Here is a 27,757-nt window from a genome sequence, read left to right on the forward strand (position 1 = left end):
GTGTCATATAAACTGAAACAGAAAGATTAAGTAATATATTTGTGATAAATGAGATTAATAATTAATTTGCATGAGCATGTATATATAAATTAAATTACCATACAAGTGTGACCAAAAGCAAAATCAATTTTGGTGAAGAGGAAAACCTAGCCAATTTTATTTATTTTTAACACTATGAATATAGTTTAATTTAATTTGTGATAACACGTTAATATTTTTAATTCTGGTGGCTCGAGTTCATTAAATTAAATAGAGCAACTTTCACATATAGCAAATATAAAAATCATATTTGTATGTTATAGCTATAGTTTGGATAATTGCTCTCCATAGCAAATTTTATGTTTGCTATAGAGTTTTTGATTTGTACAATTCGCTAGATACATCCAATTTTATACAAATTGTCCAGTTTTGTATAAATTCATTTATACATTGTAATGTGTATAATAAGATCTGTATTTGTATAATTTTAAGTGTATAGGACGAAAATACATATATTTGTATTTGTATATACACTTTTTTCTCGCTTTATACAAACACATTTTATACATTTGTATACTGAATGGGTAATTATATATCGAAAATGACTAATTGTATACCGAACCAGATGGCAAAAAAATGAAATATTTACTGCGAATTACAAATAAAATAAACTATGACTATAACATTTAATTTGAATTAATAGTTTGTTATTTCATACATTTTTTTCCAATTAAATAAGCTACCAAATATGTAATAAATATAATTGGGCCAGTGCAATCAGCAACCCTAATAATTGAATTTTTGAAAAGATAAAAAAAAAAAAGTAGACAGAAAAGATAAGATCTGGCCTGCCTTTAGCAATAAATTAATTTAAAGGTTGATCAGAATATTTATTTTCTTCGTTCACTTTTATTTGTTCTTTGAACTTGGTATGTTTTTTAAGAAATAATGAAATAATACTCATATTAATTGATCTAGAGTTTTAGGTCTTGGCCGAAATAATTTAGAAAATAAATAATTAATTTTGAGGATAAAATAAAAGAATATATATTTTCTTAATATGTATAAGATGACAAGTAAAAGTAAACGGAGAAAGGCCATGACCTGATCTGGAGAATTATGGTACCTTATAACTAATCAGATCTATTTTCATGATTCAATCTTTTTATTTTATTTTTTTACTCATTCCTAAGGTACCAAGTATAATTACATAATTTGATCAGTTTATTATCAAGTTTATACTAAATTACATTAATAAAATCACTTTTCTAGAACATATGAGACTAGATATACTAGAAATCTACTCACTTTTTTTATATTAAAAAATGTAGATAAGTCGTGAATAATAATTCAATTGAGGAAGAAAAAAGAGAGTTCTTAAAAGCAACACATTCACAAATCAATGCATCCGTGAGTGTTCGAACAAGCTTGTGTACACCTCGATTAAATTCGTAAGACACTCGTTACCTCATACAACAAATACCAAGTTACTCTATCCAGCCAGAGTTAGATGGATGGAAAAACATCATCAAATCTCTTTGAAGTTGATTTAAAGACTAAAGAGAAGTCCATTATAGGACCAATCCTCTTACCACAGTGAAAGGGGAGTTTGGGAAGGGCAACCTTGAATAACGGGTAAAAATTGTTGTCATGTTATAAAAAGGTCACGAGTTTAAGCCTTGGAAATAGCATCGGGAAAAAAATGCAAGGTAAGGCTATGTACGATAAGCTCTGGTGGTCGGGCTCTTTCTCAAACCCTGCGCATAGCGGAAGCTTTAGTGCACCACGCTCTAACCACAGTACTTCAAACTTTGCAACAAATAATGAAGAAAGGGTTTCTTTAAGCAAATTGATAAAAAAAAAGGCAACAATAAGCTATGTGTACAACTACAAATTGGCAAATAACTTGCAGCAACATCAGCAATAGGAATTCAGATTTAAATGGTTCAAAATATAGTGTCTGCAGAATAATCCTCAACCTAAAAGATAAAAACCTCTTGAAATTTAGTATACCAAACAAGGCCTTAACTCCTTTTATTTCTCTTCAATTCAATATGCCTCAAACTGCCTGAGGAAGAAAGACTTGTCCTCACACATTTAGGCCTTTGCTTTCAGAAGTCTTGCTTTGAGCTCATCGGCAACAGCGTCAATGAACTCTTCCGTGTTCAGATAATGCTCTCGTGAAAGCCTATTGAAAAGGCGGGAAAAGGATTTAAAAGGGATGAGAATAGAAGCTCGATTAACGATTAATAAAGACAAACGAGAAAAGGAAGATAACAAGGCTCACTTGGATCCATGGATGATGAGTGCAAGATCTTTCGTCATCTTTCCAGATTCCACTGCACCAATGCATGCTGCCTCTAGTTTCTCAGTAAAATCCAAGAGCCTTTCATTGTTGTCCAATGTTGCCCTGTTCACAAGCATTTTATTAGGTACTCATACTTCCTAAGCTTGTGATACCAGGCTAAAGCTCAGCTGATCGAGAACTATAGTAACCTACCTGTGTGCAAGTCCACGAGTCCAGGCAAAGATAGAGGCAATGCTGTTTGTGCTGGTTTCACCTCCTTTCTGGTGAACCCTGTAGTGGCGGGTAACAGTTCCATGGGCTGCTTCAGCCTCAATGGTCTTGCCATCAGGACACACCTGAACCATACATCCACAACTTTTCAGAATCCAAAACAATGAATCATATCAGCGACGAAAAGGAAAATGATCTAAAGAGCCAGAAGCATTGTCATATATTTCAGAGAATTATAGAAAAAAGATAAACTGAAAACGGCATAAGGAGTTGGTTGAAGCAATTGAAAATAAACATACCAGGACAGAAGTCATCAACCCAAGGGATCCAAAACCTGTTCCAAGGGAAAAGGGATAAAATTATAAACCTCTAGGAGCAGAGATTATAGAGAGAAAGACAGGAATACTAAATTCAGCAATTAGCACGTCAATACGTCATAACATATTCTATGAAGATTTGTCGAAATGACAGTCTTAAGGCTACAAAACACATGTGATACCTTGTGCTAAGAAATCACTCTGAACATCCCCATCGTAGTTCTTGCAAGCCCATACGTAACCACCTTCACTCTTTAAAGCATAAGCAACCATATCGTCGATAAGACGGTGTTCGTACCTATAAAGCATCACGAAATAGTCAATGTTTATGTACTTGTGATATTATAACCATGCTTACCAAGTGAACTGTGGAACTCACCAGATTCCGGCTTCCTCGTACTTGGACTTCCAATTTGCTTCATAAACTTCTTGGAAGATATCCTTGAACCTTTATAAGAGTATTTATGGTAGTTCAGAGGAACAGAATGTATACAAAAACCACTAGTTATGTGAGCGGGAAAAAATGGCTCAAGGTGCCAACCTAATTTAAAATGGATTAAGTGAAGGCAAAATGGGAAGCAGAAAGATCAACTGTTAGGTTGCTTACCTCCCATCATATTTCTTAAGAATGGTATTCTTTGTACTAAGATAGAGTGGCCATTTCTTTTGGAATGCCATGTTCATTGAAGCCTCAGCAAATGAACGAACAGACTGCATCACATCAAGAAAGGGAAAGTGAAAGGATATAAGTCTGCAGCAATTTAATATTCAAAATTTGGAATGGAAACCAAACAATTGTAAGCAAACCTCGTCTGTGTTGTACATGGATAAAGCTACTCCACCAGCACCAGTAAAGTTGTAAACTTCAAATTCAGTCTTCTCGTCTGATCCTTCTGGCACTGAAAGTATTATACACAACATTTCAGTAAACATATCCTAAGCGAGTAAGCAAAACCCTTGGCTAATAAGTAAAGACTGGAATAGACCCTAAAAGGTGAGTAGCATTGCTATCTAATAGGTTCATATCAAGTAAAGCAACCAACAAAAATTTACCAAACACCAATTTGAGTTTTCCAGCTCCTTTAATAACTGTATCAGTAGCTCGGTATTGATCTCCAAAAGCATGTCTACCAATGCAAATTGGTTTAGTCCAACCTGGTTTAAGAAGCAAATTTTACTTACCTACACAATTAAATCAACTTGAGGGAAGACGCAAAAGCAGAGAGCACAAGAAATCTGGGATACCTGGGACAAGTCTGGGGATATTTTTGCACATAATTGGTTCTCTAAAGACAGTTCCTGTAGACAATGCCAATGAGTGCAACAAGCTATAATTAAGCACGCCATAACTAAGAAAGAACATGATCCAGAAACAAGAAGAAATGCAGGGGTACCATTTAGGATGTTTCTGATTGTCCCATTTGGGCTCCTCCACATGGATTTCAAGTTAAACTCCGTTACACGGGCCTCATCTGCAAAATAGCACATTTTTAGAATGATAGTCAACAGAAAGGATTGATTTTTGCTGAAAATATGAGCAAAAGCTCAACAAAAAGGAGTAGAGTCCAGTTGGACACTGAAATAAGCACCTGGGGTGATGGTTGCACACTTGATAGCTACGTTGTACCTGCAGTTAGACCATACAGTAGACATTAAGAAACCAGAAGGAGGCTGAAAAGTTACAACTAATGGACAACCGATACCAGTTAAAGTTAATATGAAGCACAAATGGAGAGATATCCAGTAATCTAAAAAAATTAATGAAGACATGAATATAGGAAAGAATAGCAAATGGATTTGCTCCAACAAATGGATATTTTCTTTCCTGTTAGTTGTAAACTAGGAAGTAAAGATGAACAAAAACGTACTTCTGAGTGGCTTCCGCACTTTCAACTGTAACCTTATCATCTGTGGCATCACGGTGGGGAAGGCCAAGGTCAAAGTATTTTATGTCCAATTCCAGAAAGGGAAGGATGAGCTAAAGCAAGCAAAGAAGATTCATATATTAGTGGCTTGCAATTTTATTATTAGAAGGTGACAAGAAACCCATACTGATTCAGAAACAATCCAAGAAAACTTGTTACCTTATCCTTGATAGATTTCCAAATAACTCGTGTCATTTCATCTCCTGAATCACATAATCAAGAAGAAGATAGTAAGAGATAAAAATTTGTAGTCTTTAACAGTCAAAGTCGCATGAATAATTTAGATAAAAATTACGTTAAAAAGATTCCTTCGGACCAAAATAACCAAAACTAAATTGACTTCTGAAATGATGTCACCAGTCAATGTTATAATGAAATACTATAGAAACCAAAATGAGGTCACAAAGTACGACTTACTATCAAGTAAGACAAAATTTTAAAGAAACCTTTCATATGATCAGTCTTGAACTAATTCAAGAATGGTGGGAATAATTCAAATTAAGAAAATTAGATTGTTTCCCATTTTTTACGCATCCCCGCATATCAAAAGAATGGTTAGAAGACTAACATCTGTTTAGTTTGGATTATGAAAACCACTCTGATTCTTCACATAAGTGATTACTAATCGAAGAACTGTCTATTTTTAATTGAGAAAGTGATTCCTCTACACACGATAACTAACATTGATTTTGAAAAATTCCAATCCAAATAGTCCCCAAGTAATATTGAACAAACATAAAATAAACAAATAAATAAAAAAGACAGTCACTAGATTTTCCTCTTCAGCATCAAAACAGAACAAACAAGGACCCACAAGATATATAAATGCAAGCAATAACACAAAAGAAGACCAGCATATAAGTTTCCCATTTGTTAAAAGTTTGAATCTTTTTTTCATCAAAGAGCTCAATATCAATTCTTGAAATGGATGGTCAATAGTTATACAAACTAGTTAACAACTCTGATCCAACCAACCCCACAAGATATATATATATGCAATGCAAGTAATTACACAAAAAGACCATGTTTCCCATTTTTTCAAAGTTCAGATCTTTTTTTCATCAAAGAGCTCAAAATCAATTCTTGAAATGGATGGTCAATAGTTATATAGAGTAGTTAACAACTCTGATCTAACCAACCCCACAATATATATACAAGTAACAATGCAAAAAAACATCATATATATGTTTCCCATTTGATAAAGTTTGGATCTGTTTTCATCAAAGAGCTAAATCAATAGTTATACAGATTAGTTAACAGCACTGATCTAACAAACCCCACAAGATACATAAATAAATAAATAAAAAGGACAGAGTCACTATATTCTCCTCTTCAGCATCAAACCCAGTACAAACAAGGACCCACAAGACATATATATATATATATATATACAAGTAATAGACCAGCATACGCAACGGAGACAAAAAAAACACTAGGTAATTCTTCTCATTTGTCATTATGGTATCTTTTGCTGCGAAAGCTGACTCGGACACTAGGGTCATCAAAAAAATAAAAAATAGACCAGCATATATATTTTCCCATTTGTTAAAATGTTTGGATCTTTTTTCATCAAAGAACTCAATATCAATTCTTGAATTGTTGATCATTTTTTATATAGACAGGTAATATATCTGATCTAAACAACCCCACAAGATATATACAAGTAATAATCAAAGAAAACACCATAGTTATGTTGCCCCTTTGTTAAAGTTTCAATCTTTTCCCTTTTTCAAGAAAAACAACAGAGCTCAAATCAATCAGTAGCTAAACAGTCAATCAGTAAGATCTACAAAAAGAAAAAAAAAACAGATCTACTAATCAAAATGGAGAGAAAGAGATCTAACCGTCCATCTCAACGATGGGGTTTTGCACAGTGATTTTCTGAAACGCCATTTTTGCAGATTGAGAGAAAAAATAAACAGAGAAATCTCAGCCGAATGGAGAAAAGTTGGTGGAAGAAAATGCAGTGCACAAGAGTTTGCTATGCTTTAATATATATAGAGAGTTGGTTGAGTTGAGTTGCCACCTAAAACACGGTTGTGGTGGTGTGGTAAATACGTTTTCATTTTTAGTTAAAAATTTCAATTTGAGTATTTCTTCTTCTTATTTCGAATTTAGTCGGATATCAAAATGAATACCAAACACTATATTGAGAGCCTGCTCGATTGTAATTTTTGTTAGAAAATATTTTAATTGAAATTTAGTCAAATTTTTATACGTATAGTAAATATTAAAAATTGAGATTTAATCGAATTTTTATATGGATAGTAGACACTAAGTGAGGGGAAAAAAGGAGTTGGTTGAGCTAAGGATACTTTTTTTTTTCTTTTGGTGGTCTTTTTAAGAATATTCATTTTCAATAATTGCTATCTAAAAATAAATGACAAATAACATACTTATAACACAAATAATCTTTATCATGATCATTTAAAAGGGTAACACTTAATAATGGATAGGTTGTTTTTTATTAATTAGAAGTTTTATGTTCGACTTGAAGTATAAAAAAGTTATTAGTAGGGAGTGTTTCTCCTCTAATAGGATTTTATGTGGTATGAATTTAAATTAATCAGATTAAATATAAATATCAAAAATAGAATGAAAAATAAAAAAAATAAGGGAAAAGGCTCAAATATGTCATCGAACTTTCAGAAAAGGCTCATTTATGCCATCTGTTAAAAGTTTGGCTCATCTATGCCATTACCGTTTAAGAAAAGGCTCATTCATGCGATTATTTTTTAATGGTGGTTTTGCAAAACCATTTTTTACACGTGGCCAATTATAATTCGGCCACGTCATTATTTTTTTCAGAATTTTGATTTTTTATTATTAAAAAAATAATGACGTGGCCGAATTATAATTGGCCACGTGTAAAAAATGGTTTTGCAAAAAATGTTTGTTTAGAATTTTGATTTTTTATTATAAAAAAAATAATGACGTGGTCGAATTATAATTGGCCACGTGTAAAAAATGATTTTGCAAAATCACCGTTAAAAAATAATGGCATGAATGAGCCTTTTCTTAAACGGTAATGGCATAGATGAGCCAAACTTTTAACGGATGGCATAAATGAGCCTTTTCTGAAAGTTCGATGGCATATTTGAGCCTTTTCCCAAAAAACAATAACTTTAAAAGGTATAAAATCACAGATTAAGTAAAGTTTACAAGTTCATTTGTCCCTTTTTGAATTTTTCAACTTATTTGGTGAAGTAGACCAAAAAGCACTTTTATGATATTCCTCTCTTATCTTTGGTTCTCATTGGTTGATAAATATATAAGTACAAAGTAAATTAGGTTTGGACTCGTTCCTCATTATAAATATCGAACATCACATGAAAAATAAAAACCACAAATGAACCCATTAATAATAGATGAGCTTATAATTCTGTAGAAATATACAAGTGAAGTATTATTATCTAGGATTAGTAGTACTTTTGATTCCTCGTTTACGGGTAAATTATGATTTTAATTTTTATATTACGTAGATTACTAAACTTTCAATTAATTGGATTATGCATTTTTAATTTCTTTCCTTGTGAATATTCATAAATTCAATATAAGTATTAATCATCTTATATCATTAATTACTCACGTGATATTATTAAAATTGTATTCTTATTTCATATTTGATTTTAATATAATTCTTTAAATAGTCAAATATATAACATATTTTCTACATGAAAAAAAACACATATTTTAGTTAATTGAATATTAAATATACTAAATCATATATATTACAAAAATGACCAAAACTAGAATTTTACCAATAACTTGAGAATCAAAAACTACTATTATCCTAATATCTATTTTTCTAAAGTTATTATAATATGAATAAGGATCATAAAGTCCTTATCCTCATTGATATTATATTATATTCGTCCCCATATATGTATATTTATACACCTATTTATGCAAATTAAGTAAAAGTCTCTTTCTTGTCCCTCCATCATTCATTTTATTTTATTTTTGGATATTGTTATATGTGAAAAGGCAACATATATATGTGTAATTCTGTCATTGGTTTGTCAGAAATATTTGAGGATAATTAAAGTACAATTCAAAAATTGCAAAATTTTCAGAGTTCAAAAAATATCTTATCTAAAAAACATAACAATAGAGGCATGAAAATTATAGCATATATATAGTAATAAATAGATATTGGGAAATGATTTTATGTGAAGCCAAAAACCAGCTATATATATATATATATATATATATATATATATACAAATAAAATTATTAATAATAGCCAAACTTTTGTGCAATCGTTTGGGAATAGTTAATTAAATAATAATGTAGAGTTAGGTGAGATGCTATTTATTTTTATATTTAAATTAAATATATCTACTAGAGTACTATACTTCTTTCAATTTTATTTTTTTTCTAGTTGCATATCTCTATCATGGGAAGTGGGGACTTGGAGCCAGACTTTTCTATGCAGAAATAATTGAAAATAAGTTAATATCAACTATCCACTTTGTTTAGTAAGAGATTTCGTATTTGAGTTTTGAATGTAAAAATTTTATGATAAAAAATGTTTTTTGTCAAACAAAACTTATATATGACGTGTAATCAAATTAATCAAAGTCTTGATGTGACATCAAATGGGAAACAAAAGAAAAATGAAAACAAGAGGGATGTCCATTCAAGAGTGGATAAAGGGAATTATTTGCTTGTTCCGATAGAAAAGAAGATGAACTGAATCTTAGAGTCTGGTTGAACAAGCGATATGAAATCAGAATGATATGAAATTAAAATTTTAATTGAACATGTAGTTTAAATTTCTTAAATTGTATTTATTTTCATAAACATAAAAATTTCACAAGTTAAGAAAGTTATCAAAATTTTCTCAATTCTTACACAATCTTATCAACGGAGGAAAAACATAATTCATAAAATAAAATATCGTAAATTTTGTGATGGTAATATTAACATTTTCTTTTTTGGTAGGCTTTCTAGAAGTTGTCTAGAAGACATATGACTTTATAAAGATGACAATATAGGGGTCTTGTCCTACCCTACACAATGTCACAAGTAATATACAATATATAGTACAAATTTTAACTAAAGGTTCCAAATATTTGTAGATAACAATAATAATTACGCATCATCAATCATATCGTATTCCAATCAAGTTAAAAATTGAGCAAATTTTATATTAGATGCCAACCTATCAGCAATTAAAATTCTTTTTTTTATTCGGATATGAAACTAACAATATGAGTAAGCTCATAAATATTTGTCTTAAGATTAGATATATTAAACTGAGTTGTCTAGATTTAAAGTTTAAACGTTTCTATAGCCATGTGAGAAGATATAAATTCAAATAGTCCCTCCATCTAATATTATTTATTTAAGTGGACAACTAAATCTGACATCAATATCAATAATTATGTTAATTTGATCATGGAATGTTGAGGATATATAATTTTATATAATCAATTATTAAGACTAGTTGACTGAATATTCTTTGTATCGACTTTTATATATATATATATATATATATATATATTATATCCTATACGTTTACCTAATATATAGTATAATGTCTTACTAGCATACTTATCTCATAAAATGTCACATCAAATTAGTTACGTATGATATTTTTTATGAGAACACAATTTTTTTAATTATGTTTGTATTACATATATATTATCAATTCAATCCTTATTCTTACCTAACTCTTATATATACGTATATTACATGTATCGAATATTATATGCATGAGTTCTACATGGATATATTTATATTATCAAACTTACAATTTAATTAACAAAGTGTCAATTCATAACCAGCTATTTGATCCTAAGCACAACCTTATTATAAAAAGAATATGGAATAGAGTAATATCTTATATTTATCAATAAACTATGATCTTCTTTCTCTTTTTTTCATTTTTTGATTGATTTTAAGGAAGTTATAGTAGAAATTTGGAATAACAAAAACAGTTAAACTAAGAGACTACTAGAAAACATGGAATTACCTACGAAATTTATCAGTATTCCTAGCTAATTCATCGCTAAATAATTTCTAGCTAGTTGGATTTTCATATAGTCTATAACTAATCTATAGCTAAATGAGATTAGAATGAAATTCTTGTTCGTCACAAATTTCTTATTTTCCTGTAGCGCTAAAATGTACATAAGGAGGTCCAGTAAATTAGATTATAGGCTTCCATGGTCCAGTCTGTAAGCCCAAAAGTTTCACAAACCCAATTGCCTTTTAATCTTGGGCTTTATGTTAATTCACTTAGGTTAGGACTTTCCTTTGACACCAAATTTTTTTGGGAAAATTTTCAAAATAGCAATATTTTAGCTTTTAATTGGACTCCTTAGCAATAGTTTCACTATTTATTTAAAATGTCAATATTTTAATTTGTTAAGGATTGAGTTATGTATTTATTTTATTTTGATTAATTTAAAAGAATACAAATAATTAATAATTGAATAGAGAAAATCATGGAACAAAAAATTTCAAAAAAAGTAATTTTTTTAAAAAATTTAACATCAGTTACGTTTTTGAAAGAGCATATGTTGCCATTTTTCTTTCTAGCGTTTTTTTCTTTGTTCTTAAGAATTTCAATTTTTTTTTTAAAACAGTAGTTTGTATTTTATATCTTATATGAGTGGAAGTGTTGGAAAATTTCTAATGCCCTCTGTTTTGTATATTTAAATGTTTGAACTTCTTTAAATCTGTGTTCATCCGAAATGTATTCGAATACCTAATGATATGTATAACTAATTTAAAATACAAAAAATGTTGGTATTGATTTATGATGAATACAACTCTTTGGCATTCTAGTTCAAGTACAAAAATAAAGGCAGTTGTGTAGTATATACCAAAATATAAATACAAATTAGTTGTAGATCGAAATGATATTGAAAAATACAGTTGCGATGAATACATAAATAATACATAGAATAAGTTTAATCAAAATAAATTGTATTTATATTTCAATATCCAATTTTGTTATATTATTATTTCACTTTAAATTTGCAGAAAGTATTTTCTATCTTAGTTTTTATTTGAAATATCAGGTTATATTGAAATATCATTTTGTATATCAAACGCAGAATGAATACCAATAATTTTGTATTCCCCTTCTTGTGATGTATTCGTCGCACAATTTTATATATTATGTATTCATAAAATGATATTGCTTTAGCCAAATAAAATACAAAGTATGTCTTACTAAGTTTGTATTTCAAATATCAGGTTGTATTTCAATATGATTTTGTATTTCAAACAAAAAAATGAATACCAATAAGTTTTCATTTCCCTTCTTATAATGTATTCGTCACAATTCTATAAATTATGTATTCAATCATAATATATACAATTGTGACGAATACATTATATACCTATTTAAATTACTACAAACTAAAAAAGAAAGACAATATTTTAAAATAAAAATACAAATGATGAGTAAAAGAAAAACAATTGACAAACAAAAATTAATATGAATACAATTGTGGTATCAATACAATTTTGTAACCTTCTTATTTGACTTTGTCTTTCTTCTTCTTCTTCATCTACTATGTTCTTTTTTTCGATTATTTTCCATCAAAACCGAATCTGAATCCGTATTCACTTGTGCATTAGTAACCCTATAAGCAAAATTCAAAATTATTAAATATGAATGTATAAAAAAATCAAACAATATATGATGTATGTGTGCTAATGTAGTTACTACAATCTACTAAATCTCAAATATGAAAACAAAATTTTTGATAATTTGAATTTCGAAATTATCAAAAATTAGAATGTATTAAATATCAAACAAAATAAACATACATATGAATTTCTAGATTCTCCAAAATCTGAAAAATTAAAAGAAAATCACAAAAAAAATTGAAAATTTTGAAAATCATAACTATTTGATGAATAACTAAACAAAATCACATAAAAATTGAAAAATTCGACTGGAAATCCGTAATATATAGAATCGGTGATTTAAACATCAAATCAAAGTAAATCAAAATGGATAATGGAAATTACCTTGCCAATCGAGAAATTTGCTTGAATTAATAAATAGATTTCATTTAACAATAAAGAAGATTTCTTGATGAACAACAATTTAGCACCTTGAAGAAAGATAAACTTGAAACGTGAAAGGTAGGGAAGAAACGTGAAAAGTGGGAAAGAAACGTAAATGGAGTTGAAAAAAGGTTAATGTGTATTGGTTTAATTTTTTTCTTTAAACGGTTATTAATATATAATTTGATCCAATATAGGACTCTTTCCATAAATAAAATTAATTTTAAATACTAAAATCTGAATACATATTATTTTATAAAAATATTGTCATTCTGCCATTTTAAATAAATATTTTAAAGTGTTGTTATTTTAACTAATTATGACTTAATTGCTAATTTTCCCAATTATTTTTAGCAACTTTCACATTTAGCAAACATAAAAATTATATTTGTATGTTATAACTATAATTTGCATAATTGCGTTACATAGCAAACTTTATGTTTGCTATGGGGCATCAGATTGTATAAATCGTTGGAGGCATTAGATTTGTATAAAATCGTTGGCAGCCTCTCATTTGTATAAATCGTCGGCAGCTTCTCGTTTGTATAAGTCGCTGGCAGTCTCTCAATTCAATTTTATGTGTTTGAATATCTGCATAAAATTTGAATTTGTATACAATTGAATCAAAATAAAACGTTTGTATATCAAATCTCTCTCTCTCTCTTTCGCTTTATACAAACACAAATTATACATTGTATTTTGTATAATCTGTGTTTGTATAAAGCGAGAAAGAGAGAAAGACAAAAGAGAACTAGGCAGAGGAAGATTTGTATTGTATAATTATAAATGTATAGGACAAAGATATATGTATTTGCATGTATATACAATTTTCTCTCGCTTTATACAAATAGAAACACAATTTATACATTTGTGTTTGTATAAAGTGAGAGAGGCGAGCGAGAGAGGGAGAATGGCGAGCGAGAATTTCAGGGAGAGAGGCGAATGGCAACAGTTTGCTACGGGTTACAATTAAATCGTGGTTATAACATATAATTTGAATTAATAGTTTGTTATTATATACAATTTTTCCAAAAAAAAATTCTTAAAGAGGTTGTTTGGTTTAAATACAAGTTACGCAAGGGATAATTATAATGCAGGAATTAGTAATGCAAGATTATAGTGGAACCAAACGAGCACTTAAGTTTTGAGCCTAGTGTCACGGACTTAGAGTGATGGCTAAGGTTCCGTGTGGCCCTTGACGGTTTACTCACTAATCTTTCAAGATCTTGTAAACTCAAGGAAGCCTTTAGGACTTGGATTGCTAAGAGAATGTTTAAGGAAAGTTTTGGAAAGAACAAAGAAGGCTTTTTGAAGAAGGCTTTGTATTAAGCTTTGGAAGATTGCTTACAAACTTGCTTGGTGCCTTTGCAAATGGTGGCACCTCTATTTATACTACTCTTCAAGGACTAAAGTGTAATTAATATTTACATGAGAAGTCCCTCAAATATTTACACTTTGACCCCTATCTAGAGAATTCTACATTTCTCTAAAGTCTTCTTGAAATATCTAAGGTTTTCTAGCCTATTCTAGAAACCTCCATGCCTTCTTCGCTGCAAAAGTTGCCTATGTGGGTGGCGGGACGTCACACTAGGTCCAGTATAGTATTAGTTAGGTCCGGAGGCCCAAAAGACCATGGATTAGTGGCCTAATTCACTGTTCTTGCTAAGTGATTATCTTTATGTTATGCTAATTGCCAATGTGTATATCTAGTTTTGATCATTTCAAGTTGTAGTTAGTACTAATTACTATCTCCACTAGCATTAGTGCTAAATCATTAAAATTAACCACTTCTTGAAGCAACTCTGGACTACTAGTGCCAATCTTTTTCATTAACTAATAATTCAATGTACATGTTATAAGTTATTACTGTGGTGTTTTAGTAAGCTTGTGCATGCATACCTTAAGGGGTCATTTGGTGTGAAGTATAATACCAAATAGACATGGAATTAAATTATAGTATCACTTAATTTGTTGTTTGGTTGGCAAGTTTGGAATAACTTATCCCAGGATTAATAATTAGTACCGGTATAAGTTATCCTTCCCCTTGGATGGTATAGTAATCCCGGGATAAAATAAGTAAATGACAAAAATGTCTCTTTCAATCCTTTTTATACATCACTTTTTACATTCATGAAGGGCATTTTTGTAAAAAATTAAATTGTTCTTAAAATTTATTATTTTGAATATAACAAACCAAATACTCAATAAAAAATAGGCAAAAGTACTCATTACCCCCCTGAACTTGAAGTTTTTTATACGGTGTACACCTAAACTAAATTCCATTTTAATTACCCCCCCCCCCGACTTGTTTACTCCTCCGTCGGGTACACCTTTTTTGTCCACCTGGCGTAGAAATTGACAACACACTCTACTAGGCGCGTGAGGAAGTGATTTTTTGCCACATCACAAAGCTACAACAGTAAAAAAAACATAAAATCTTCATTTTTCTTTAATATTTGGCATATTTTAAACGAAAAATAAGGGAAAATGTAAATGAAAAGTAAAGGAAACAAAGATTAACACTTACTTGGTAAGAATTTCCGACAAATTTGAAATTCAAGGAGTTCCGCGAAATCAGCCCTTATTCAAAAATAACTTTTAAACAATGAATTTTAATATTTAGCATATTTTAAACGAAAAATAGGGCAAAATGTAAATGAAAAGTAAAGGAAACAAAGATTAACACTTACTTGGTAAGAATTTCAGAAAAATTTGAAATTTAATCGACCAACTTCACGTCTAGAAAAACCCAAATCCAAAAAGAGTTCCGCGAAATAAGCCCTTATTCAAATATAACTTTTAAACAATGAATTTTAAATTTTAGAAATTTATTTTTTGCAATATTAATTTATCTAGGTGGCTATTATTTATCCAGGTGGAAATCCACATCATCAGTTTTGTCAGCTGTCGCGCGCGTGTAGTCACAATAGGAGCAGGTGGACGAAAAAGGTGTACGCGACGGAGGAATAAACAAGTTCGGGGGTAATTAAAACGGAATTTAGTTTAGGTGTACACCGTATAAAAAGCTTCAAGTTCAGGGGGGTAATGAGTACTTTATCACAACTTATCCCATCATAACTAATCTCATCATAATTTATCCCATCATAACTAGAATTCAAACCAAACGACCCCTAAGTGATTCAACTGGACACCTACTACCTCCTATCTGCACTAGCGGAGTCAAGATTTTCACTTAGGGGATTCAACATCTACTCTATCTATAAATATAAAGAAAGAAAATAACCTTATAATGTATAGTGTAATTTTTCGCAAAAGGAGTTCAGATGAACCCTCTTCTCTCCACTTGGTTCCGCCCCTGCCATCATCACATGTTCACCAAGACTTGGATGGGTGGCAAGAAATCACCTAATGTTTTTGCCTATTGAACTTGAGATCCCATAATTCTTAGTAGGGGTGTACAAAACCGAATCGAAAACCGAATCGAACCAAACCGCAAACCGAGAAAAAAACCCGACTAGTGGTTGGTTTGACTTGGTTTGGTATTGAAAAAAAAAACCCGATTATATTTGGATTGGTTTGGTTTTAACTAAAAAAAAATAACCAGAGACCAAACCAACCCGACATTATATATAGAATTTAAATTTTTTATTTTATACATAAAAATATTTACTTTGATATAATTTTTAAATATTTCTTATACTTTTTCATAGTTTTTATCTTTTAATATATTATTTCAAGCTTGAAATTTAGAATTCTGAATGGTTCAATAAAGATTATAATCCACATATGTTGGTAATTATAATAAAGCCTAAATCAAAATCAAATTAATACTAATGCAAAATGAAAATCAATTCAACACTAAGAATGACAATAATATTGATATTTGTTCTTTGATTTTACATTGGTTTAGATAATTCAAATACATAATCTAATTTTAATTTCCTTTAATATTTAGTCATGTAACTAATACTTATTAAACTTATTTTAGCATGATTTAGTACTTTTAAATTATGATCATTTTCATTATGACTTGTTAATTTGCAATATTTGTTTTATGTGATTTCATTATTATTATTTTTTTGTTAGATATTTTAGTGTCATTACTCATATCATATTTTGTGTTATTTTCTTAAGAAACAACTTAGATAGTTGTATTTTAGTAGGACTAAAGAAATAATTGAAGTACAAGTAAATTATATGTTTGTATGAATACTTTATAGGAAAAATTCGAAAATCCGAAAAACCCGAAAAAACCCGAGGTTGAAAAACCCGAGTTTTATTGGTTTGGTTTGGTTTATAGATTTAAAAATCCGACACAAATGGTTTGGTTTGATATTTGAAAAACTCAAACCAACCCAGTCATGTACACCCCTAATTCTTAGATTATTTCGTTGATCATTAGGCCACACCCGAAGATGCAATTCAATGTATATGTTTAAGGACATGGTCTTAGGTTGGCATTTTACTTCACAACAGGCTTTTTCAGGAGGGGATGCAGTTTCAACATATTCACTAAGAGTAATGATCATATTGGTATTTCACCACTTACATTTCTGAATTCATCTTTAACTTTTTTTTCCCACTAGTGTATAAAAGTACCATGCAAGTTCTTACAAGACCAGTGTTTCCTACTAATGGTTTGTGTAATATTCTTGAAAAAAAGTGAATCATTATGAGTATTATAATATATTCATAACATGTATTACTACAAAATATTCTACCAAAAAGAGAAGCAATTTCCAAAATAATATAAACTCATAAAAAGGTTGCAACTTTACAATCACTTTTCATGCAATGGTCACCTAACAATTTTAAGACAGATAACCAACCAGAGTTGCTGTGGAATGATAAATACTTTTTCATCTTTAACCAGAGGTCTCAAATTCAAATCTCCCAAGTAAAGACTTGTTTTTGTTAGGAAGCATTTTAACTTTCCGATGCAAATCCAAATTTAATCGGACTTCATACTAGAAAAGTTTTAGGACAGATAAACATTGGACACAATGTGATTAGTGGGAGTGACAAAAGTGGGGCTATTTAGAAAAAGTTAATGGACCATCCACAGATGATAAAATATAGTGAGATCCACTAACACCCCATCCAAAATGCCTTTCTTCTATCCACTCAACTCACTCACATTATAAAACAAACAAAAAAGTCACATTCTTTGAACAAACAAACCACAAACCAAGACTTGGTTGTAAAATGAAAACTAATGGGATACATTTGATTATCCATAGAGTGACATTACTCCATAGAGTGGAGTATATAAACAAATGAAAAACAAAGAAGATGACAAAAGGCCCTTTGTTTCTTTCAAGCTTTTTTTGAGAAACTAGGCCACACTTTCCCATTCACTTACATGGGAGATCACCTTTCAAGGTGAAGGAAAAAAAAAGCAATAGGATCAAAACTTCCCACTAAAGAAAAAAAGTTCACATTTTTACTACTAACTCAAACCTAAAAAATCAAGAAAACCAAAAGGGGTATACAAGAAAGAGAGCATTAGACTAGATTAAAATTTTACAAGGGTGGGGACTATTATCAATAATGAGATCTTCTTCTCTTTTTTTTTTTTTCTTGTTTTTGAGCTTTTTTATTGCCTCATTGACAATTGGGGTTTCTACCAGGGCCTCCATAGTAAAAGTGATGGCCCCAATCCTCATTACTTCCTGTTTGGACATCATAACAGTTGGATTGCTCAGTGAAGGTGCCAAGATCTTTTGGAGATTTAAGATTATTTGAGCTGTCAACAACTTGAATGTTTCTGAAATAACTGGACTTGCCAAAACCTTCTTCTGGAAATCTACCACTTCCCATTTGTGTAGCTGTATGTTTACCATCTGGTTGTGAATTCACCACTTCACCACCCCACTCTATCATGGATGCACTCTCTGCTAAATAGGAAAACAAGAAAGATGGCCAATACCCTAATACATAGTCATTTCCAAATTGCATCCACCAATGTCCTTCTTTTGGATCCTACAATAATTATGTCCAATATAAAAGGATTACACAAACAAGAATAAACATAAAGTTAAGTTCTTTCCTTTTTTTTTTGAGTGTGTGTGTGTTTCAGGTACAAGAATGCACAGTTTGTTTTTTGAGGGGAGTAGAGAAAGGGGATTACAAAGTGCGGAAATGAATTCATGTAGTCAACCAATTGAACTAATAACATTTCCTCAAGAATGCACAGATCAATACAACTTGTGTGTTTCTGAATAATAAAGATTTAGTCTTTCTATGTGTTCAGAAATGCATTTTTCCTTATAGTGATGTTGAGTGTACTTTTCTTGCACTCAATTTACTTTATGAGATGCTGGCAACTGGTGCCATAATTTGGCACAGAAGGCAGAGAATATTAGGCCGAAAATCTTGAAAGTGGATTTTTACCTTCCAGATAAGAATACTGATATCGTACTGAGAGTTTCTCAAGGCAGAAACAGGAGAGATACTTGCTCCCATAGCTATAGCACTGCTGACTTGAATGAAACCTGAGCAAAGAAGGTTGTAGCAACCTGTTGCTTGATATGCATCACTCTGCAAATATAGTAACCAAAAAAGATTCAAGAGAAGATTACATAATGTTCAAATGAAAATGAGATAAAGAGTTAATCAATTTACTCAAATTAGAAAGAAACTTACAGTCCAGTAAGTGAATAGTCTTGTGTTATTGTCACCATAGAGGTCAGGGCTAACCTGACATTCACATGTATGCTTACTGTTAGACTCAAAAATACTTTTTGACATGTGAAGGTGAACTAACTTTTTAACTCAAAATAGTTCAAATGTAGCTAAAACATCTTTCATATAATTAATATACCTGCCAACCAGCTTCAATGCTGTTTAGATCTTGACCAAAAGAACCACCAAGAATCCAAAGCTGAGATAAGCTAAACTCATTTGATTGTTGTACCTTAGGTTCCCATACATTAATAGTTGCTTTAGCTCCATAATACCTATCTCCTTCAACATAAGCTATTGCATGCTGGAAATACACACACACAAAAAAAAAGACGGTCAGAATATGGACTCCAACACAACCTCCAAAGGAAATGACAATGAAATCAAGAAATGGTTTTGCACCTGATGGCCACTTTCATTGGTAAGGTCAGGATCTGTAGACCTTGGCTTAGCAATGCCTTTGGGCTTCTTCTTACCATACTTTTTGACAGAACTTGCCCTCAAAACATCATCTTTCTTTGTTCTCCTAACAGGAATAGTGTCCTCAGGGCATCTTCCATTCATATGCCACAACTGAGTTATGGGATTAGTACTTTCTTTAGACCTTGTTGACATTTTCTCCTCATCATAAAGCCCTTCTGGATGATAGCTAGGTCTCATCTGAGCATATTACAATAAATTTTCAAAAACTGATAAAGTCATTTATATTAAAAGCAATGAACAAAACAAAAAAGAAATATAGACCTGGATTTTGTGATCTTTGAGGAATGGGTGGTCAAAAGCAGGTTGCTGAGAGATGTGTATACAGTCAATGATATCCCCATCTACACTCTGTATAATCATTACATTCACAACATTAAAAATCTAATCTTAGTCACTTCCCTTCATCTCAGAGATGCCATTATTACTCTTAAATAATTTTGAAAAACTTCCAAGAACAAAGGAGGAAGAAAACACACAAATTGGAACAAAAAACAAGAGAACCCTTACCCACACACACACACACAAAACAAGCTCCCAAAAACCCAAATGTAACAAAACACTGAGAACATCATTTTTCTCCAGCAAGAACTTAAAAACTCAGAAAAAGATTGATTTTTTTTATTGTAACTATCTCAAAAGTAAGCTAAGTACCTCAATGCTTTTAATGGGAGGTTTATTGACCCTTTTCAAGTGTTTCTCAACCTCAAGCTTCTGTCTTGAAACAGATAGTCTAGCAGCACAAGATAACGAAATCAAAGAACCCCACAAGTAAACCAACATGAAAACTACAAGATAAGCTCCTTTCTTCTTCTTAAAACAGCTAAACTGCACAGCAACTGCCATTGTAGTTAAGCTAAGCTAGCTAACCACCTCAAATAAAGAAAACAAGCAAGACCCAAGTCAAGATTTGAGCTAAAATCACTACCCAATAAACAATTTCAGTGTTTTTTGACCTCAAATCAACTCCACCATAGCTAGATAACCAAGCTCTTAAACTACACCCCCCTCTGCTTATCCTACCCACCCCCTTTTTTTTTTCTTCTCCTCCTCAAAGAAACACACTTTACTATAACCCCAAAGTGTTTGAGGACAGTGAGAGGCTAAAAAAGCTTTTGCTTTGATTGTTTCTTCTCTCTCTCTCCTTTCTGCTTCTATCGAAAAATCCAATAAAAATGCAGAGATGGGTCTGTCTTTTTCTGTTTCCATATTCACACCCATGTATTTTATTACTCTTTCTTTTCAATTACTCCTATTAAGTAATTCTTTTTTGAAAATAATAATAATTTGTTTATACCCTATGACTCGTTTGATACAAGTGATAAGAGATAATTAATCAAATTTATTTTATGTTTGATTGGAATTAATTTACCTCGGAATTTACTTTGTTTGGATGGTTGTTATGTATTGTTTCATAATGTATCGTATTAAATTGTATTGTGTTGTATTGTATTATATTGTATTATTTTAATGAATACATTGTTTGGATAGATTGTATCTTCTTTGTCGTTACATAATATGAATGACAAACCTAAAGTAAAGAGTAGGGTATGAAGTAAAGCTACTATGAAAAGGTAGGATAAAAGATTAAATGTAATTATGAAATAATAAATAAAGATAAAATGAGAAGAAAATATTAAGGTAACAACGTGACCATACCAAATCGATCGTTACATAAAATGGATATTTTTGTTGTTACCTAACAATGAATTTAAGCGATACGATACAGTAGAATTTAAGAAACAATCAAAACAAACATTGTATTTAAAATTAACAATACAAGACGATACAACGGATAACAACCATCCAAACAAGGTGAGAATTGCCTTGTAGCTGGTTATAATTATGCTTGTAATAGTAATATAGGAATTAGTCGGAAGTTTCATGACTTTAGATAGAAGAATGTGAGGAGGTCGCGAATTAATGGAGTGCTATCTTGTTTTTTAATGATTTTAGGCTTAATGGTGTCTAACGTAAAATGAGTCGTATTATATAGTTTCTTGCTTTTGATATCTGTTATCATTTGTTATTTGTTGTATTTCGATTATCGCATTATTATTATTGTTCCTTTTTTGTATGCTCTACCCTACTTTTTATAAATACTTTAATTAATCGTATTTGAACCAAAAAATATTTTTAAAAAACTATACCTTCACAAAATATGAGTAAATTTTGCGTACATTCTAGACTCCACATATAGTTGGGTTGTATATCTTATTTTGGTGAACACGAGGGGTAAAAAAGGACGGTGGGTGGAGAAAATGCGGCACCACTGATGTCCTTTTCTTTTTTCAAATTAGGGTCCACACTATAAATTAATGTGAAATTATGTTTTTGCCCTTTTGTTATTCAAAAGTTTTTTAACCGTTATCATTTCGAATTTGTCCCTCCATTTACCATCTCGAGACAATAGTTGGTACCAACTTTTTATTATTTTTTGGTGTAAAGATAAATTTTATAATTCAATGGATATTGTTTTATTAGATTCTTTACACAAAATACATATGAGACTAATAAATAAAATATTGTTTATTTTATCAATAGTTTAGATATTTAGGCTCGTTAAACATATTAAGGGTGATTTTTTTGTGAAGTTATAACGGGTGTGAATTCATGATCTCTTTGTTGATATTGCGCTTAATTGAATGATGTATTACTTACTCATAGGAACATGGATGGTTCTAACCTAATATGTTGGTGTTTCTCCGTTTTCTAATAATGCATTCATATTCTAAAAATTCTGGATTGACCTTTAATACATATGTTGTGAGTGTGTTGTCATACAATATTATATATGATTAAATGATTACTATATTTGCCAGTAAAATACAGGTATAACACGTAATCATGAGGATAACATAAGAAAAATCTATTGAGATTATTTAAACATGTTTGCATTTATCTATATATTCAGATATGTGTAAGTATCAAATTATAATAAGTGAAAATGTTAAAAGGACTAAGGAGTGAGATAAATCTAATATCTTACGAAAAGAAGTCGTCTCAAAAAATGTCACGACCCAAAAATGGATGTGATGGCACTCGTCGTATCCCACCAAGACAAGTCAGCCTAAAACCCAATCATTTCGATAAAGTGCGGAAATAAAGCAAAGTTCAATAGCAATTACTATTACGAAAACAAGTCAACTTAATTCAATCCCCAAAACCTGGTTGTCACGTGCACAAGCCTCTAATGTAAATACTAGAATTGAAAGAAAATACGCAAGTCTCAAATGACGTTGTCTTTCAAGTAAAAACAAAATCATAAACAGGAGTAAGAAGGTTCGCTGAGATGACAAACAGCTACCTCTCAGATCTCCACAGAAAACCTCGGAAACGAAGAGAATTGAAGGTATCACGAAGATCCGGGCTCGTAACCTACAAAAGATTGTAGAAGCAAGGGGTGAGTACCAAACCACACGGTACTCAACAAGCAAACCTCTAAACACAAGCTAAGAGTACAGAATACGGGTACTCCTTACACCCCATCCTAACCTCCATAACTACAACCTGCATAAAACCAACCCAACCTAACAATTTACAATTTACAAAGCATACAACTCAACAATAGCACTCTAACAGGTCATATATTCTCAATAACACCTCAATATTCGTCAGTCACAAGTTCCATAGAAAGGCACTCACAAGATCAACAACACACAAGATCAAGTTCATTAATAATAAAAATGTGCAATGCAATGAAATGCAATGTCAATTATAGTGATGCATGTCTGACCTAATGATACACACCCGCTGTCTCTCAGTCCGGGACCCATGGGGGACATATCTGTCCATGCATCCATCGCGGCGCGCGATACGTCCCTCGAAATATAATATCCGTCGCGGCGCGCGACACGTCCCTCGAAATATAGTATCCATCGCGGCGCGCGATACGTCCCTCGAAATGGTACATCCTCCTTAATTTCTTATTCTTTCTCAATGCACATAACACTTGTCACAACCATGTCTCAGAATAATGCAAATGACATGTTCACACAAATAATGAGGAGATGACCATTTTCATAACATTGCACAAATCACAAGTTCAACGATGATTCAACAAGTCTTTCAAACAATTCTCAACACATTACACAAACAATTGATCACATTACTCCCAAACATATACCACAAGGAAATACACGAATTCCATACGCTTAACAAGGGTTTAGAAATCCACTTGCCTCAATGGATTCACAATTCACTCCGAGACTTGAGCCTTCCCTTTTCGTTGAGCTTCCAAATCAATACAATCTATTCAAATAAATAACCACAATAAGATTTCGAAATTAACAATATTCATATTACTCTATGTCCAACTAGACCCAAGAGCTCACCCAAACCTAAAATCAAGTTCCTATATCTTGGTGCCAATTAACATGTCAACTCTTATATTTCCAAATTTCAAGTCTACGGTTAAGTCATAATTTCTCCAATATCATAATTATAATAGTATTCATATTATAAATTACTCCTTATATTCAATTATCTACCTTAATATATCAAAACTTGAATCATAATATGATAATTATAAGAAAGAATTGGAGAAACACTAAAAACCCGAATTATGCACATAGCTTTTTAGATTAGGGGAAAACCAAAACTTTCCAGAACTCAAATTGACACAAGTTAATCTCAAAATCCTTTTCTCCATCCTATCCTTCTAATTATTATACTATAATTTGATAATAATTACTGAATGACTATATCCTACCAAATCACACTTCCCTTTAACCAACATTCTGCCGCCATTCACCAACTGCAAACAAAATTATAACCTCCTCATTTTATACCCACCAAACACCTTAGCCATTAATAATCTTGCATACATTAACCCACCAACATGACACACCCACCAATAGGAATAACGATCTTAACCAAATTTGAAAACTAAATTGTTACCTCTAACATATAGTAATAATAAATTAACAAAATGTCACATTTACGCATACACTCAATTCATTGTTTAAAGGCGTACCTACCTGAATCTTGAAGTTTGGCCGTTCTTTTTCATCTCGTTCATCCGCCTAGGTAAGTTTCTGCCTCCCTTTCTTTTCTAAATTAGTTATTTATTAAAAAGTGACAAACCCCTAATTTATTATAATAATTGTGGGCCAAATAATAGAGGGTCTTAAATAAATGATCACTTTAGCCCACTAACTATCGATTAATTAACTCAAGTTAAACAAATAGTTTAAAATTTCCAAAAATGACCTTTCGGGTCATTACAAAAAACCTATAAATCTTGAGAATCAATACTAAAAGAGATTATTCCATAACTATACCGTATTATTCATAAGTCCCTCAAATTTACAGGTTACTTCCCAATTAATTATATACTACAAGATTATTCCCAGGTTCCTCAAATTTATAAATTATTTATCAATTAACTATATGCAATATTATATTACTCCTTTCAATTTAAAAGAGTGTCTCTTTTTTGGTTGGCAATTTTAAAACGTTAATTTTTTACTTGACATGTTTAAGACTACAAAATAAAATAATATTTTGATATATATTTACGTATCTTTAATTTAAGATCACAAGATTCAAAAAAAAATTATAAAATTTTATATCGAATTAAACCAGACACACAAATTTAAACCGAATGGAATAATTGCTTATTGCAATTGCACATGGCATCTTTTGCCATTGAGTCGTGAGAATAAAGATGAATTATAAGTCAATTTGGTCCATAAAAGTTTTTCCTTTTTTTTCCTTTTCATCTTTATTGAGAAAAAAAAAAGATGATTAAAGCCAAATGTGTTTAGTATTTTTAGAGCATATATAATCAACTAACTTTATTCCACGTTCACCCTAATTAATGGCCACTAATTATAAATTATTGTAATAATAATAATATTCCTTAAAAAGTTCCTTTTTTTCAGAAAAAAAATCTTAATGTTTTATTAGTAGTAAAATAATTATTATTAGAAGAATAATGCACATACTACATACCTTCTGGATTGATCCTTCTTTAATTTGAATATCTGACTCACCTTCCTTGTGAGTTCTTCATCAATTGATTAAGAAAGTATGGCCTCTCTTTTGTATTTTAAGATGTGTGACGTTCTTGACAGAGGGCGGATCGATGAGAACGAGTCAAAGAGAAAGATCGATAAGATTCTAGCTATATATCGTTAGCAAGTTTTAAAAAAATAGATGAATGTTACATCTTAAATAAATCTCGCATGTGAATAAGAGAGAAAAATGAATAGCTTTATATATGGCATAGTTGATAGTTAAGTTGCTCGGACTTTTTAGAAATATCGATGTGTGCATGGCGAATCCTTCAAAAATAGTGTATTTTTTTTTAATGACTCAACATATATATAGATGATATCATTTTTGAAGAGTCCGACCAACACAACATAGGCTAATAACACAAATAATTCTTATGCTACGCACAATTTTAATTTTTAAGTTTGAAAATAATTGTACGTCTGAACAACAAATTCATGAAATCTATTAAATTTAAAACATATAATACGTGTCATTGACTTGGGTTATGACATTTAACTTTTTCTTAATATATATAATTCAAACTAAAATGAATGTTCAAACATGAATAACTTTATCTAAGACATAGCTAATAACACAGATTCATACAAAACGTATGATTTTGAGCTCCATTATTGTAAGCCCGAAGAACAAAATCGTGAAAATCTATTGAATTCAAATCAGATAATACGTGTCATTGACAACTTAGGTTAACATTTAATTTCTTTCTTAACATAATACAAACCTAAAAAAAAACATACATGTAGATGAGTGGAATCCAATGAAAAAATGTGTCATTAATTAATTAATTATATTTTAGTCAGAGAATCCACTGCCAACTTGGAGTCTCATCCACGATAATCTTTATTAATTTGTTCTTAATTCATCTTAGACAAAGATTCTATGCTTTTGATATATTCTAATACAAGTAAAATTAAAAAATTATTTCCATATATATGAACACTTAAATTAATAAAAAAAAATTAACAATTATTAGTAAAATAAATTGAAGTAAAAACGAATATACTTCTGACGTGACAGTGGTCAAATAGTGTTTTATGTGTAATAATAAGTTGGTCAATAATATTTGTAAAAAGCACAATTTCCAAGTTTATGATTTTTGCAGTTTATTTGTATTTATTCGAATAATAATTTTATTTATTTGTATTTATTCTAATAATAATTACTCTATGGAAGAAGAAGAAAAAGACAAGTTTTTGGCTAAGTATTTGACAAAAAAACAGGATTAGAACTTAAGAAAGCAAATTAATGTATTTTAACTTCCAAGTAATTGGAGCTAGCATTTCTTGTTATCTAGCTAGTCAAAACTTTGGAAATTCCTTCTAAATTGCATTTTAAAATCCATATTTTTTTAGACGGGTTGAACATCTTTATTATCGATAAATATAGTATTGAAAAATAAGTCGAAACACTATTAATTCTTGGGATGAGGTGAGAAAAAAATATCGCAAAATGGATTAGATGTTTCAAATGAGTTTCTCTTTTATAAGATTTTTATATTAAAAAAATTGAATTAAATTAATGTATAATGACATCAAAACTCTAAAAAGAAAGTGACGTCAATCATGTAGAGATAAGAAATATCGTTCACTATGTCTACACAAATGGACCTATAAAATTTGGAGTCAAACGGAGCTGGTTAATCATATTCCAAAACGAATATGGATTAAGATACACAAAAGTCTTGGACAATCCTGACTTTCTGTTTCATGATCTCGAGACTCCAAAAAGGTGATGACTATCCAGTAGAGGCAATGAATGCCATTCACTTGAGCCATCACAAATATATATATGATCAAACAAACTAGATCATACTTATTCCTGAATCTTCGTGAATAAAT

General features: G+C 30.6%; 2 protein-coding genes across 2 annotated transcripts; both read right to left on the bottom strand.

Annotated features, from left to right (window-relative positions):
* Nucleotides 1-1,857: 1,857 nt before the first annotated feature.
* On the bottom strand, nucleotides 1,858-6,716 carry LOC125838069 (isocitrate dehydrogenase [NADP]). Its single transcript, XM_049517129.1, has 15 exons — nucleotides 6,584-6,716; nucleotides 4,899-4,942; nucleotides 4,683-4,792; nucleotides 4,404-4,441; nucleotides 4,209-4,286; nucleotides 4,060-4,113; nucleotides 3,868-3,969; nucleotides 3,622-3,713; nucleotides 3,422-3,525; nucleotides 3,194-3,262; nucleotides 2,997-3,112; nucleotides 2,797-2,831; nucleotides 2,480-2,622; nucleotides 2,267-2,389; nucleotides 1,858-2,167 (listed from the first exon to the last, which is right to left on the bottom strand). Exons 1-15 carry the CDS (start codon nucleotides 6,630-6,632, stop codon nucleotides 2,077-2,079), a joined length of 1,248 nt encoding a protein of 415 aa, XP_049373086.1. The 5' UTR covers nucleotides 6,633-6,716; the 3' UTR covers nucleotides 1,858-2,076.
* Nucleotides 6,717-17,936: 11,220 nt separating this feature from the next.
* Nucleotides 17,937-21,079, bottom strand: LOC125838058 (uncharacterized). Its single transcript, XM_049517117.1, has 7 exons — nucleotides 20,553-21,079; nucleotides 20,163-20,249; nucleotides 19,821-20,078; nucleotides 19,558-19,722; nucleotides 19,380-19,433; nucleotides 19,128-19,274; nucleotides 17,937-18,716 (listed from the first exon to the last, which is right to left on the bottom strand). Exons 1-7 carry the CDS (start codon nucleotides 20,742-20,744, stop codon nucleotides 18,339-18,341), a joined length of 1,281 nt encoding a protein of 426 aa, XP_049373074.1. The 5' UTR covers nucleotides 20,745-21,079; the 3' UTR covers nucleotides 17,937-18,338.
* Between the last annotated feature and the right edge of the window lie 6,678 nt (nucleotides 21,080-27,757).

The sequence above is a fragment of the Solanum verrucosum genome, unplaced genomic scaffold, assembly GCF_900185275.1.
Source record: "Solanum verrucosum unplaced genomic scaffold, falcon-dt-bn FXZP01000284.1, whole genome shotgun sequence".
Taxonomy (NCBI): Eukaryota; Viridiplantae; Streptophyta; class Magnoliopsida; order Solanales; family Solanaceae; genus Solanum; species Solanum verrucosum.